The sequence below is a fragment of the Parasteatoda tepidariorum genome, chromosome 10, assembly GCF_043381705.1.
Source record: "Parasteatoda tepidariorum isolate YZ-2023 chromosome 10, CAS_Ptep_4.0, whole genome shotgun sequence".
Classification (NCBI taxonomy): Eukaryota; Metazoa; Arthropoda; class Arachnida; order Araneae; family Theridiidae; genus Parasteatoda; species Parasteatoda tepidariorum.
In genome coordinates this window covers 76,294,488-76,311,067 of record NC_092213.1, presented here as the reverse complement: position 1 = coordinate 76,311,067, position 16,580 = coordinate 76,294,488, and the positions used below count along the sequence as shown (strand labels likewise).

At 31.8% G+C, this 16,580-nt stretch overlaps 2 protein-coding genes across 3 annotated transcripts; both read left to right on the top strand.

Moving 5' to 3' along the window:
- Positions 1 to 7,513: 7,513 nt before the first annotated feature.
- LOC139426895 (probable serine/threonine-protein kinase DDB_G0284251) lies at positions 7,514 to 8,092 on the top strand. Its single transcript, XM_071187026.1, has one exon. It carries the CDS (start codon positions 7,514 to 7,516, stop codon positions 8,090 to 8,092), a length of 579 nt encoding a protein of 192 aa, XP_071043127.1.
- Positions 8,093 to 8,306: 214 nt separating this feature from the next.
- On the top strand, positions 8,307 to 14,549 carry LOC107451542 (uncharacterized). Of its 2 annotated transcripts, none has more exons than XM_043046305.2 (2): positions 8,307 to 8,667; positions 13,527 to 14,549. In XM_043046305.2, exons 1-2 carry the CDS (start codon positions 8,548 to 8,550, stop codon positions 14,172 to 14,174), a joined length of 768 nt encoding a protein of 255 aa, XP_042902239.1. In that variant the 5' UTR covers positions 8,307 to 8,547; the 3' UTR covers positions 14,175 to 14,549. The 2 variants fall into 2 exon arrangements, with proteins under 2 accessions (XP_042902239.1, XP_071043179.1); XM_071187078.1 differs by lacking the exon at positions 8,307 to 8,667 and adding an exon at positions 11,868 to 12,176.
- Positions 14,550 to 16,580: the final 2,031 nt, after the last annotated feature.

The following is a 16,580-nucleotide window of genomic DNA, read 5'->3' as shown; positions in this document are numbered from 1 at the left end:
CCATTTGTTTATTACTGTTTGTTCGTGTTGCAAGCTGTGCACCATCTTACGTTAGTGTTAACACTTTTAGTATTGTAAACAGTATTGTTAGTATTGCAAACATAAGCAATAAGTAATGAAATGCATTGTTTGCAAGAATCTCAAAACAGAATGATGCCAAATGGCTTTAAAATACAACTGAAACAGTAACCCGGAAATTTAGGCAGTCCCGAGCTTGCAGCGCTCCCTAGCGTAGAAAACACCATCCATAAATGATATAGACTCGCGAAATGGGCTACAGGTGGCGTAGAGCAGAATTTTCCACCTCCAGCGAGACACAGTGGAAATTTTCGAAAATATTTGTGTTAATAAAATACGAAAAATAATAAGAAAGGAAAAAATATCATAGTACTTTCCTATATAACTGGGAAGAGGGGAAGGGTCAAGCTATGGAACCGGTCTTCTACCCACATGGCGTATTCGAGCATTGCGATAGCGAATATTTGGTTTTTGAATTAATCCATAATTTTCTAACTTTGACCATATATTTTTTTCAAGGTCAGTAAACACGAGACCAAGCCTCAAAATTATAGACAAATTAGTTTTGGTACTCAGGAACCTAAATGTAATATTGTAAATGAATGATTCCCTATATAATACAAGAATATAGCACATGCTCTAACTATACTTAAGGCCTATATCTTCTCTTATTATTAACCTATAATTCTGAATTTTGGTGAGATATTGTTATAACGCAGTAAACTACCACACCGAATGGCAAAATTATAGACGAATTAGGAGGTGTATTATGAGGTATGAGATGTTTTCATTGCGCTGCAAAACCGCGAAAATAACTCAGCTTGATTTTTTGTTCCGCAGACTGATGACCATGGTCCCGTAGTGTCAGATGAAGCACATAACTGCTATTCCCAAGAAAATGAGTTCGAGTCCCGGGGGCACCTTTCTGAATCAGAGATCATTTAGCGCATTAATGCAGTTAAATGCCATCAAATTTAGCCAATTAACAATTTTGCCAACCTCTTTCACCTTTTCTGGCAACCCCATATTCAAGCCATGTGATTCTTATACTTAACTATGATCGTCTTTTGAATTTTGATTTAAATATATTCAAGTATGAGTTGGAGACACAAAAAAAAATCCCCATTGAAAAAATTATCAGATATCGCTCACATCTTTATTAAACAAGAGATTTGATATGTTAAAACAAAAAGAGTTTTTTTAACCACAGTTATACAAACATAATAGCGTTACTTAAGGGTCTTATTCTACTAAGAAAAAAAAACGAATTTATTTCTTTTCGATTTGTTGCTTTTGTTGGCATATCCGCCAAGACAAAGTCAAGTAAAATTGGGGACTTTAGAGATAAAAACAAAGCTATTCTTTCTCAACTTTGAAAGCTAGTCTATAACTAAGTAGGAAACTTTATTTTGTTCTGAAATTAAACTAAATGGGCGAATAATGTGCTTTTTGACATTTAGGAAAGTAAAGTAAAAGTAGGAAAAATATTTTATTTCCAATTTTCCCTATATTTTCCGGGTAGAAAACTTCATTTTCTTCCCAAATAGTAATGACGGAGCGAACAAAATGTTTCGCCCCTTCTGAAATTTCGACGTGCGCAAAAATAAAGTCAAGAAATATTGATAATTAAAAAAATTTCATTCTTTGAATCTATTTTCCAAATAGAAAACTTTGTTTTCCTCTGAAATAAAAGTGAGGGGGTGAAAAATCTGCTTGCATCTTCTGAAATTTAGGTGGTACAGAATCGGAGATTGATCGTACACTGGTTCAGATCAAAATTACAATCTGTGGATCAATAAATGAATGTATGAATGGTTCCGCCTTGTAAAGCGGGCTGTGACGAGTGTGACTGAAATCGTATTGTTGGGCATAAATGGCAGCACTGAGTAAGAACCACATCATCTGCCTTAAATTCACTTGGTTTCCCAAGCAGGCTTGCTGGCATGGTAAGTGGCAACAGAAACAACAACACAATTATAGTATAAATAGTGAACAAAATGTTCTTTGCTATATGGAAAATACTGACTTTTAAAGAAAAGAAAAAATGATGAATGAGAAACAATTATGGGGTCGAGCGGTCTCCTAAAGCGGAGTCTCTTGGAAACATAAAAATATTTAAATAAATCTAGCCACCCTTAACGTTCAATTAAACGTTCAATTTTATTGCTAAAATAATTCTGTTTAATAAATTATATATTTATACATCATGTAACTAATTGTTAACTTATTTATAGAATTTAAATGTTGCTTATAAGTCTTGGGAAGTGCAATGCCTTCATTATTTTTTTTTCTTAATCACATAAAAATAAATTCTATTTGCACTTTTTTTCTGAGTGATTCAGAAGTTGAGTATTCAGTGATTCAGTAATCTTTTACAGAATTATTTTTTTATTGATATTATGTTAAAATAATTTATTTTTAGATTGATTTATAAAATTAGAGAAAGCAAGCTCATCATCTAAAAATAATTTTATTTTTAAAACCTTATTTTATTTTTTTTGTGTGAAGGTAGGTAAGATTTTCTGAATTATATTTATTGTGATGAATAAGCCTTAAACCAGCACTTCTGTTCCTAAAAATAACAAAATACATAAGTTCTATTATTATGCACAAATTAACTTGGTGAGAGAAGATCAAACGAACAAATGCGTAAAGCACTAAAAAAATATGCATCACACGCAGGAGTGCCTCCAATGATGTGATCAACGACGAACCTGGATGAAGGAATGGCATGAAGTCGTCTTTTAATACGAATCCAGGTTCTGAATACAGCATCACGATGGCAGCATCCGTGTTTGGCGACATCGTGGAGAACACCCATTGGTATGGGGTGCCATTGGATACACGTCTCGATCACCTCTTGTTCGCATTGCCGGCACTTTGAACAGCAGCCGTTACATTTTTTATGTGTTGTTGTTGTTGCTAATTCCCATCTGGTCTGACGGGGTCAGACCAGATCAATGAATCCGTTGACATTCAGAAAATCCGAAACCAGAATGGGAGAGGAATGAATGTCATTCCAGTCCAGCCCTAAACAGTTCAAGATGTGCTCAGGTGATGCCTGGTTTTTTTTATGTGTTAAGGCAAGTTACTCTGCCTTATCTTCGAGGCCACCCTAAAGCTACGTTTCAGCAGGGCAATGCACGACCGCATGTTGCCCGCCCTATCCTGACCTTCCTTGACTCAGAACATGTTCGCCTGTTACCCTGGCCATCATGTTCTCCTGATCTCTCACCAATTAGAAACGTCTGGTCAATGGTTGCCAAACAACTTGCACGCCACCACTCGTTAGTCACTACGGTCGATGAATAGTGGCATAATGTTGAAGCCAAACGGAATGCTGTATCCGTCCATGCTATCCAATCTCTGTTCGACTCGATGCCCAGGAGAATAACTGATGTTATTGCTGCCAGGAAAGGCTGCTTTGAAAACTGATTCCTCAGGTTCTATGCATTCAAATATTCTGAAAATTTAATCGTTTGTTCTTCCAACTATAATGCATGTGTCCAATAAATATCATTCTGTTATTTACATTCCTTCCTGTTGTTGGCAATTTTAATGGCCAGTAGTATATATATATAAATTCGTTTCTTAGTTCAGCGTGTCTCTTAAAATTTCATTTGAAGTAAAGTGGAAGATATTGAATAAAAATTTTTTTGGTGGAGTCTTCGATTTTCTTTGGTAGTTCATTTAAATTTGGAAAATAAAAAATTAAGTTTAAATGTAGATAGTAAAGAAAAAGAATCTAACATTTTTTTTTTCTTTTATCAAATTATCGCTATATATTACTAAAACAATTCTTTGAATCTTATGTGTTTCACAACTAGTCTCGAAACGATTTTTTTATAATCCCATTACAAATTTTTCCTTTTTTAAAATAATTTATTACAGGCTCTTATACTAAAATACAAAAAGATAAAAATTTTCTTATTATCAACAAATCTTATTAGAGGATATTTTATAGATTGTTATAACTATTAGCGACAAATCTCTAAGAAAAATCATTTCTATGTCGAACTATAATAACAGTACCATAATAAGGTAGAGTTTTGCAGAAATCTTAATAATGTGATGCATTCAGGCTTGAGATTGCATGTAGGAGGGAGAAAAAAGTAAAAATGTGTGNTATATATATTCCAGGTTGAATATTTCTGACTACGATTTTCAGAACCACAGGATAAAGTTATCTTTCACGTCTGTTGTCCAAATTTCAAGATCCTAGCACAAATAGTACTGGATTATAAGAAACAATGATACAAACCCTTTTTTCATTTTTATCGAATTTTTATTCCAGACTTTCACCGCTGTTTTGGGTGTTCAACTTAAACTTACAATTTGCAAAATCCATGAAACATAGATAATAAAAGGGAAGATCAGGCTCAGAATTGCCTCAAACATGCCTATGTAATATTTGAATGGCCTCTTTTAAAATTTCGCTTTTATTTAAAAATAAAAATTTTTCCAATTTTAGAGTTAAATTGTTTACGTGACAAAGTACTTAATGAATTATCTCGTTTTATCCAAAAGTCGGCAAAATATTTGATAATTCTCCTAACTACTTTGATTTTTTAAAGGACGCTAAGACTACTTGGTTTAGGAAATTGAACCCGTTAACACTCAGTAATCTCATTTAATTTTTTTTTAAAAATTGTTATTATCTAAAAAAAATCACAACTGATACCTAGCTCAATTATTTCCTCAATAGTTTTTTTTTTTTTTCATGAAAAAACAAAGGATTCGTATTGACCCTGATATATATGAGCAACACTAATCACTATTCGCAGTCTAGTTGTATCTCGTTTCAATTTAGTTGTGTCTCGCAGTCAGAAGTGTAATTTGGTGATTGGATTTTTGTTTCAAATAAGTTTTTGTGCGTATTATTCTTATGTATTTGTCTAGTTCTTATACTTCTGTATTTGCTTTATGTATTTCGTATTTTGTGTTGTATTCTCTTCCTGGACTTTGGCAAAATCTTTGGCGTACAGAGAGAACAATTTTAGACATTTGTCGTGCTCTCTCAAAAGAAAAGGTTTTGCTTTTATGACTTTCGGAGCTGGTACCCCCTGAAGACGTCAGCTTCGCTTGTCATATTTATTCATTTTTTCATTTTTCATTGTTTCTTTTATTAGCAGTCATGAAATTGTGATTGGTTTAAAAATGAAATAGTAACTAATACAAGAAAATATCTACTTAATTTAAATATTTCTGTACTACCAATATTGGCACAATAGCACTTTTCACATCACAGCAGTCTTTAATAAATGTTACTAAAAAGTTTATAAATAATAGTAAAATATTGTGTTAGGTTTTGAAAATAAACAAAAAAGTGTTAAAATCTTAGCAGTAGTACTTGAAGTAGTAGTTTTGTAAAGCGCTATAGCGGAAATAACAACCATTTTCTAACATGTTGTTAAAAAGTCTAATTTGAATGCAGCTAAAAATTCCAAAGTTGTAACAGTATTTTTGTGAAAATCATTTAAAAAAGTCTCAAAGTAACAATTTATTTTCTTTTGAGGTTGATATTTTTAAATGAATGATTGAGCTTGGTAGTGGTTTCTGCCAGCCATTCTTCAATATATTCACACATGAAATGATTAATGAGTTAAAAATAATGTAAAATTTTATTTAAAACTAAATAAAATGAGATTATTTTTCTTAAACATTACTTTTTTTAGTGTGGTATAAGCAGTTCCCGCAATGAATATAATACTTAAAAGAAACCATCTCTGGACAAATTGTCACCACAACGAAGAAAGAATATATTATATATCGACTTTTTCGAGCAAATAGAATCTGATTCACTGCGAAAGTGAAAGCAAAAAAATTCAATGAAGGATCCTGAAGAAGACAGTTTTCAAAACCAATAAAAGAATATTAAAGTAGTTGAAACTCATACAGTGCAAGAGAGTGATAAAATTTACGTTATTCAGCAATTTTGAAGGAAAAAAACTAACTAGCATTTTTTAATAAACTTTTATTACAACTTGTATAGATTTTTTAAAACAATGTTTACAATAGTCTCCACCTGATTACGTTTGGGTGACAGACATGTTTCAATTGGTGAAGATATTGCTGCAGATTGGCTCAATTGACTGCAGATTGACGCAATGTACTGCAGATTGACACAATTTACTGCAGATTGACTGCCAACCAGGCTGATAAATAGCTTAACATTCTAGTAAATTAATATTAAGCTATTGTTCACTATTGTGTGTGCAAGGGTGTGTTTGTTCAAATAGCCTAATATATTCATGTCTACATTTTCTTCACTCAAAATGCAGTCAGGAGAATCAACAAGTCCAATATGGAGTAGATGTGGATGTAGAAAGTCGTGTCCAGTTGCACATTAGTCTCTGCATGACCATCTGCACTCTGGTAACTTTCATTTAATTGATGTACCAGTTTTAAAAATAGTAAGAAATTTAAACAAACAGATTTGTCACAATCCCTGACAAAAAATTAAATTTTGGTAACACCATTAATTAAAGAGGAGAGTCATCTTTTCAGGCTTTCGAAATTTGTCAACCTTTCTTCCATTTCAAATTTGTATCGAACGAAGTTTTTTTCTTTTACATTTTTTTTAATATTTTAATGGCAAAAAAAGTGGATTAACATTGAAGTTTCCATTTGTTTAGTTCAATGAAAAGTCTTCTTGTTTTTCAAATGTTTGGACAATTTTTGCTGACACTTTTTTTTGAGGAACTGCCTGAATTATAAAGCAGGAAGATATGTACTGAGTTGAGGTAAAGGAGCACGCAGGGTGTGTCATAATCACCGCCCTGAATATATATATTTTCAATTATTGTTAAAAGTGAAATAGAAAAGAATATGTACCCATTACGGTTCGTATGAAATTTAGGAATCTTTTGATTACAGGGAGAAAAAAAAGAGTTAAGGAGATGATTATTCGAAACACTTGGAACTTTTAAAGGAATCAAACAGATTTTGATTTCTTTTTCAACCAGCTATCATCCCTAAGAATTCAAAAGACGATAGAGTTTTTTTATTTATTTATTTTTCCCTGCTTAACCATTATTGTGGAATTTTAAATAAATACATTGTGGGGTCATATCGAATTTCCCTGTTTAGTGAAACGTATTATTTATGGGTATTTAGAAACTACCGTTTAAAAAAACTTTGGTTTTCATTCAGTATTTTATAAGAAGAACTTCAACAATGTAAACTTTTGATTGAATATTTCATTAATTGTTTCCTAACAATCAGATGCAGATCTTTAAATTTTAACAATAAAAAATTTAAATCAAGAGTTCAGTGTATAAAAAATTTCATTATTGCTTAACAATTAAAATACGATGTAAGTACATGTTTAATAAATTATATTCATTGTTGAAAACTTGCAAAAATACTTTGTAAAATTTATTTTTGATCATTCTAACTTGTGCTTTCGTGATTGATTGTGCGCTTTAGAGTTCTTGCTTAACAGCAAATTAATTTGGAAAATTTTTCCTGCGCTTTGAGAAAGAAGTTTTGAGAAATGGGTGATCATTTTGATGAAAGTGATCATGATTTGGGTCAAGAAGAACCCATGCTCCCTGATTCATCAGGGCAGCGGTACCAACACAAAAGAGATGCCATGAAAGTTTTAGAGGCTAATCACTTCGTATTCATCGAAAAGCTTGGGTCTGGAGCTTTTGGTGACGTATACAAAATGATGGACTTCTCTGGCCAAGAAGTTGCTGTCAAAGTTGTATCTCTTGAAGTCACTAAAAAAAGTGAAATTGAAATTTGGCCAAAAATGCGTCATCCAAACATAATCCCCCTCCTGCAATATATTAGCTTCAGTAACCCTGATGTAGGAGTTTTTGTGATGCCCGTACACTGGGGCACTTTGAAGGATGTAGTTGTAGATCGGCACTTTTTGAGTCAAACATGTGCCCTAGACTGCCTCAAATCATGGCTTTACGACACTCTTTGTGGTTTAAACTATTTGCACTCTAATGAGGCATGTCACTTGGATTTAAAATCCGATAACATCTTGATATCGCAAGATTACAGAGCTGTCATATGTGACTTCTCTTGTCTTGCATCTGCTACGAAGGCAATACCAAGGTGAGCCCTTTAACATTTATTTAATATTGGTGAAAATGTATTGCCTAAAGCATTTTTAATTTTAAGATTAAATTCATGATTCTATTCAGTTTTTTTCAGTATTAGCAGATTATATTATTTTTAAATTATTATTATATTAATATAAAATAAATATATTATTATTTATTATATTATCAAAAGTGCAGTGAATCGAAAATATAATGTGTATTTCAATAATTGAACCGAAGTTTGTTAAAAATAAATTATCGAAGTATATTTTGTTGAAATTTTTATTAGTTTCACTAATTAGTTTCAAATCATAGATTTGTCCCGGGTTACTTTTCTCTCTGGGTGAGGATTTTACGTAATAATTTTATTTTGTTTTGCAGGGATGAACTTGGATTGCCACGTGTGTATAGACCTCCAGAAGCTTGCCTATCACTCGGGGGTGTGACAGAAGTTGATGGCAAGGCTTTTGACATGTGGGCGTATGGAGTGATGGTCTTGGAGCTGTTTACCAACAAAGCTCTGAGCAATGCCATAACCTGCGCCGGTAATTGGAACAGGGAAATTTATCCTTTCCTGTTCAACATTCTGCAGGTAAATATTTATATGTGTCTAGAACATTATTTAATTGGTTTTTAAGGTGGTAAATAATTATTTTTGGTAACTTAAGTAACATTCTACACCAAATTTGCTAAAACAAATTTTTCTACGATAAATTAACACCCAAAATAGGCTCAAAGTATAAAATTATAATTTGATCAATAATTCTGAAAATGATGGAAAAATTAGAAATTGAAAAAAAAATTAATAATAATATTTTTCCCATAAAAACTAGTTTTTTAAAATTTTCTTTTGTTTAAAACATAAACTTAATTTTATGGTGAGTATATTCGTTAGTAGTGCGATAGTTTTATTCAATATTTGATATGAATGATCTAATGTTACAAATATCAAATGTTGCACAGTTATTTAGTTTTTGTGTAGATACAGTGTGCCACAANACATGAAATGATTAATGAGTTAAAAATAATGTAAAATTTTATTTAAAACTAAATAAAATGAGATTATTTTTCTTAAACATTACTTTTTTTAGTGTGGTATAAGCAGTTCCCGCAATGAATATAATACTTAAAAGAAACCATCTCTGGACAAATTGTCACCACAACGAAGAAAGAATATATTATATATCGACTTTTTCGAGCAAATAGAATCTGATTCACTGCGAAAGTGAAAGCAAAAAAATTCAATGAAGGATCCTGAAGAAGACAGTTTTCAAAACCAATAAAAGAATATTAAAGTAGTTGAAACTCATACAGTGCAAGAGAGTGATAAAATTTACGTTATTCAGCAATTTTGAAGGAAAAAAACTAACTAGCATTTTTTAATAAACTTTTATTACAACTTGTATAGATTTTTTAAAACAATGTTTACAATAGTCTCCACCTGATTACGTTTGGGTGACAGACATGTTTCAATTGGTGAAGATATTGCTGCAGATTGGCTCAATTGACTGCAGATTGACGCAATGTACTGCAGATTGACACAATTTACTGCAGATTGACTGCCAACCAGGCTGATAAATAGCTTAACATTCTAGTAAATTAATATTAAGCTATTGTTCACTATTGTGTGTGCAAGGGTGTGTTTGTTCAAATAGCCTAATATATTCATGTCTACATTTTCTTCACTCAAAATGCAGTCAGGAGAATCAACAAGTCCAATATGGAGTAGATGTGGATGTAGAAAGTCGTGTCCAGTTGCACATTAGTCTCTGCATGACCATCTGCACTCTGGTAACTTTCATTTAATTGATGTACCAGTTTTAAAAATAGTAAGAAATTTAAACAAACAGATTTGTCACAATCCCTGACAAAAAATTAAATTTTGGTAACACCATTAATTAAAGAGGAGAGTCATCTTTTCAGGCTTTCGAAATTTGTCAACCTTTCTTCCATTTCAAATTTGTATCGAACGAAGTTTTTTTCTTTTACATTTTTTTTAATATTTTAATGGCAAAAAAAGTGGATTAACATTGAAGTTTCCATTTGTTTAGTTCAATGAAAAGTCTTCTTGTTTTTCAAATGTTTGGACAATTTTTGCTGACACTTTTTTTTGAGGAACTGCCTGAATTATAAAGCAGGAAGATATGTACTGAGTTGAGGTAAAGGAGCACGCAGGGTGTGTCATAATCACCGCCCTGAATATATATATTTTCAATTATTGTTAAAAGTGAAATAGAAAAGAATATGTACTCATTATGGTTCGTAAATGAATTCATTGAGTAAGAAAATCACTACTGAAATTTAAGAACCTTTTGATTACAAGGAGAAAAAAAAAGAGTTAAGGAGATGATTATTCGAAACACTTGGAACTTTTAAAGCAAACAGATTTTCATTTCTTTTTAGTCCAGCTATCATCCCTAAGAATTCAAAAGACGATAGAGTTTTTTTATTTATTTATTTTTCCTTGCTTAACCATTATTGTAGGATTTTAAATAAATGCATTGTGGGGTCGTATCGAATTTCCCTGTTTAGTGAAACGTATTATTTATGGGTATTTAGAAACTATCGATTAAAAAAACTTTGGTTTTCATTCAGTATTTTATAAGTAGAACTTCAACAATATAAACTTTTGACTGAATATTTCATTAATTGTTTTCTAACAATCAGATGCAGAATTTTAATTCTTAACAATAAACAATGTAATCAAGAGTTCAGTGTATAAAAAATTTCATTATTGCTTAATAATTAAAACACGATGTTAGTACATGTTTAATAAATTATATTCATTGTTGAAAACTTGCAAAAATACTTTGTAAAACCATTTTTGATCATTCTAACTTGTGCTTTCATGATTGATTGTGCGCTTTAGAGTTCTTGCTAAACAGCAAATTAATTTGGGAAATTTTTTTCCTGCGCTTTGAGAAAGAAGTTTTGAGAAATGGGTGATCATTTTGATGAAAATGATCATGATTTGGGTCAAGAAGAACCCATGCTCCCCGATCCATCCGGGCAGCGGTACCAACACAAAAGAGATGCCATGAAAATTTTAGAGGCTAATCACTTTGTTTGCATCGAAAAACTTGGGTCTGGCGCTTTTGGTGACGTATACAAAATGATGGACTTCTCTGGCCAAGAAGTTGCCGTCAAAGTTGTATCCCTTGAAGTCACTAAAAAAAGTGAAGTTGAAATTTGGCCAAAAATGCGTCACCCAAATATTATCCCCCTCTTGCAATATTTTAGCCTCAATGACCCGGATGTTGGTGTTTTTGTAATGCCCGTACACCGGGGCACTTTGAAAGATGCAGTTATAGATAGGCACTTTTTGAGTCAACCATGTGCCCTAGACTGCCTCAAATCATGGCTTCATGACACTCTTTGTGGTCTGGTGTATTTGCACTCTAACGAGGCATGTCACCTGGATTTGAAATCCGATAACATCTTGATCTCGCAAGATTATAGAGGTGTCATATCTGACTTCTCTTGTCTTGCATCTGCGACGAAGGCAATACCAAGGTGAGCCCTTTAACATTTGTTTAATATTGGTCAAAATGTATTGCCTAAAATGTATTTAAATTTTGAGATTAAATTATGATTCCATTCAGTTTTTTTAGTATTAGTAGATTATATTATTTTTAAATTATTATTGTATTAATATAAAATAAATATATTATTATTTATATATTATTTTATATTATCAAAAGTGCAGTGAACCAAAAATATAATGTGTATTTCAATAATTGAACCGAAGTTTGTTAAAAATAAATTACCGAAGTATATCTTGTTGAAATTTGTACTAGTTTCACTAATTAGTTTCAAATCATAGATTTGTCCCGAGTTACTTTTGTCTCTGGGTGAGGATTTTACTTAATAATTTAATTTTGTTTTTTCAGGGATGAACTTGGATTGCCGAGTGTGTATAGACCTCCAGAAGCTTGCCTATCACTCGGGGGTGCGACAGAAGTTGATGGCAAGGCTTTTGACATGTGGGCGTTTGGAGTGATGGTCTTGGAGCTGTTTACCAACAAAGCTCTGAGCAATGCAGTAACCTGCGCCGGTAATTGGAACAGGAATATTTATCCTGTCCTCTTCAACATTCTTCAGGTAAATATTTATATATGTCTAGAACCTTATTTAATTGTTTTTTAAGGTGGTAAATAATTATTTTTGATAACTTAAGTAACATATTCTACACCAAATTTGCTAACACAAATTTTTCTACGATAAATTAACACCCAAAATTGGCTCAAAGTATAAAATTATGATTTGATCAGTAATTCTAAAGATGATGGAAACCAGGCATCTCCTGAGCACATCTTGAACTGTTTAGGGCTGGACTGGAACGACATTCATTCCTCTCCCATTCTGGTTTCGGATTTTCTTAATATCAACGGATTCATTGATCTGGTCTGACCCCGTCAGACCAGATGGGAATTAGCAACAACAACAAAGATGATGGAAAAATTAAAAATTGAAAAAATAATTAATAAAAATATTTTTTCAATAAAAACTAGTTTTTTTTAAATTTTCTTTTGTTTAAAACATAAGCTTAATTTTATGGTGAGTATATTCGTTAGTAGTGCGATAGTTTTATTCAATATTTCATTTGAATGATCTAATGTTACAAATATCAAGTACTGCACAGGTATTTAGTTTTTGTGTAGATACACTGTGCCACAAAAATTTAGGTACGCTCAAAATTTATCGATACATTTCAAAATAATATATATTTTTCGACTTTTTTTTATACTGCAAATAAAATAAACAGGTATGAGAAGATTCAAAGTAAAATAATAGGTCAAAAATTAAATCCGACAAAAAAAGTTACAATTTATTTGCCCCAAAAATTTAGACACAGAACTCGATAAATTAAAAAGTTTTAACATTCCCAGCTTTAATTATGAATCTTTGAGGTTATATTCATCATAATACCCACGGCAAGACAGAATTCGGAGGTTAACAACTGCAAATAAGTTTATTTTCATGAATTTTATTTTAAATAAACCACTCAAATTGAGTTACATGCAAAACTTCACACCGTGGTAAGAATTACAAATCACAATTATGGGAAAGGCGTATTATAGAGAAGATAGGAAAATTCGAAAATCAGCTTCAAAGCAAAATCATGCAACTAATGGCATCAAATTTCGACTGTTTTGATTGCTTTGAAAGAGATTTTCAAAATTCTTCATTTTTCATATATTTCTTTCATTTTTTTAAAGCTTTTTTACACCCAAATTCAAAAGTATGAAAAAAATAGAAATGAATACCGAATTTTTTAGATTTTTCTTAAATTTTCGTAAGAATGTTCTTTTGACTTTCACTTATTAAAGAAACGATTTAAAATGATTCTAAGATGCTCTTACGAAATTTCGCAGTCCAAATGTAATTTTAAAAAATTTTGTTTTATCTCTCGAAAATTCATTCATAATAAAATAAAATTGTATTTTTTAGGAGGATGTTTTCAAGAGCTTAATGCTTGGAATGTTTTCCGAGACGGGCATTGCAAATGGGCAAATAAGACTTGCCCTAAATTTTATTCACATCTTTTTGATGCCCGATCGACGGAAGAGGTGGAGTGCCGGAAAGGCAATTGACCACTGCTTCTTTGAAAGTGGTGGCCAGATTGGAGCAGGGCCAGATCTAAAATGGCAACATTTTGGTAGCGAGGAGAACCAATTGATTAGCATAGATAGAAATCACGGTGTGAAACGAGTTGCTGACGTTAGCGTAAAGGCCCTGCAAGCAAAAAAAGCTAACACTCAGTGGGAACAACCACTTGAAAAAAACCAACTCACAGAATGTGAGAATTGTAAAGTGCTAAAACGCAAAAATGCAGCATTGGAACAGGAAGTTCTTGAGCTAAAAAAGTTTTTGGAAATCGATGAATTTGCAAAAAATAAGAAACCTGTTCCGAAAAAGAGGGTCATTTCTGGAAGCACTCAAACCTCAAATCGTCCACAAATAATAGCTATTCAGGAGGATTTGCGTGAGCACATCTCAAATAATAACAGCGCACTTCAGAAGGACACGTTCATGAGTTGGCTGCGGAAAAAAATAAATGCTTGCAAAAACAGAATACTTCGATTTCATTTCAATTAATTAGAATATCAACTGAATAACAGAATCGAAGCATATCTGGAAATAGCCTACAAATTTTCACACAATATGTTCAGATATTCAAAGCAATAGAATGAAAGTTTTAACAGGAGTGTGCTGTCAGGGAGAGAAACCTGCCTTAAAATTTGTCTAAGAAAGACTCTCCTCGTTAAAATGAAAAAAAAGTTTGAAGAACAATATATCACGTCATACGCAAAGGCTGCAGTCTAATTGGTTATGAAAGACTAAATTACTTTTATAATAGAAGTGCCGGAGTAACCTCATATCACAAGCTCTGTTGCAAAGAGAATATGATGTAGCAGATTTTGAATGAGACTGCATGAGACTTAGTAGAAAACAAGCATTGAAACAAAGAAATTGAAATGAGAAAAAGTAACTAAATGAGAATGTATGGGACTGTGTAGTACTACTTCAGTAGACATGTTCTATATACAGTAGACTATCAAGATTGTGTGCTTCCAGATGCTTGATTCTCTTCATGAAGCATAGATAACTTAGCAGAGGTTAAACGAAGAATGTTTGAGAGACTTAGTAGTAGAAAATCTTTGCCAATAATAAAAAATAAAAAAAGGCTAAAAAAAAAAAGAGCTAAAAAGTAAAAACAAAAAAAAAGAGCTTAAAATAAAAACAAAAAAATACCATTTTTCATCAAACTCTGCAATGTTTAAAAAAAAAGTCATTGAAACAAAGCTAAAGCAATAAAAAAATATATATATATAAATAAAATTTAAAAAAATACCAAATGAGAATTGTTCTTTTGCCTTCACCAGACCATATATTGTGCAAAAAAAAAGCTAAAAAATACTAAAATAAGGAAAAAATTACTTTTTTTCTCTAGCAGACTACATATTGTGCAAAAATGACTTAATGAGAATGTATGAGACTGTGTATATAGATAAAAGAAACATTGGTCTTCAGTAGACGTGCTCTATGTTCAACGGACAATCCTATGTGTTCAGTACTCAGGAACGAAAATCCTACGCACAGTCTTTACAGAAATTTGTGCTGATTGTTGATGTCTCCAAATAATTTGATCCTCATCATATAGCTGAAATGACCTAGCAGAGGTTGAAAGAGAATATGTGGAACTGGGTAGAAAACAAACACTGGCCTTTACTAGAAATGTTCTATATCCAGCAGACTGTAAAGTGTGTTCATTATTTATGGAAGAAAATTCAGAATGTAGAAGATGAATATCCTTGTGGGAAGTATGGAGCAGCTTGATAAATGATTGACCAAACAGACATCTTTACAGAGAGACATTACAATTAGTTCTTGAACTTTAATGGAAGAAAAAACACACTGAATCTAACATTAAGATTTGTCAAATGTTTTATAATTTGCTGAAACAAACGTAAAGTGATTTAAAATATTGGTTCAATCATTCATGTCAAAAAAAAAAATTTAAAGTTGGAAATAAAAAAAAAAAAACCTAAATTGATGTGTCTAGAGTAGTTTTTTTCTTAATAAAACCAATTTTGATTGTTTCAATTCATATTTAGTGTTAAAATACCTTCAAACTATCATTTTTAATACAAATTTTTTTACTGGATAGTTAATTTTTTACAGGTAATAAAAGCCTACAAAAACCTTAAAAAAAATCTTCACAAATGCTGTAAATAAAATTGGAACAAGCTTAAGTCAAAAACACCTTTATAAAACAGATTTTATGAAAATTTATTGCTTTAACGATAGCTTGTTCTAAATCTTTTGTGAAGATTTTTTAAATGTTTTTGTGCAGCGATTCTTTTTTTTATTTTGAATGCCCTTTTCGGAACACCAGAATGGAGTTATTGATGGGCTAATTATTTTTAAAAACTGTATTAGTACTTGGTTTTGTTATGATCATAATTTGTATCATCAAATAGAAATAAGCTTCAATTGAAATTTAAAAATCTTTCCGACTACTTAAACTAAGTTCAATGGTACAACAGAGCAAGGAGAGCCAAGTCCAACTGTACCTTTCCAAGTTCACTTGACCTTAGGCTCAAGGGGGCAGGAGCAGACATTTCGATTAGATGACCAAACCCCCATGCGTTTACCCTCCATTCAATGGAGGTAAACAAATGTTCACCCTCAATGTTTAAAAAAAAATGTTTAAAATACAAAAGTTTACCCTCCATTTATGCTTGGTACTCATTTTATAGACTAACTGAAGAGATGAAAGGCTAAGTCAACCTTGCCAGTTTCATTCAAACTACCTAGAGGGATGATACGACAATAAAAGTTATAAATGTTCTCTAAATAGTGAATGCAACATTTTTTGCCGATTTATCGCCATTCAATTCGACTATAAAAAATTAATATTACAAAACTGGAAAAAAATGAATAAAATAAACTCAACTAAACTCAGTGGCGCGACAGCCTTAGAGGGCCAAGGCCTACTGT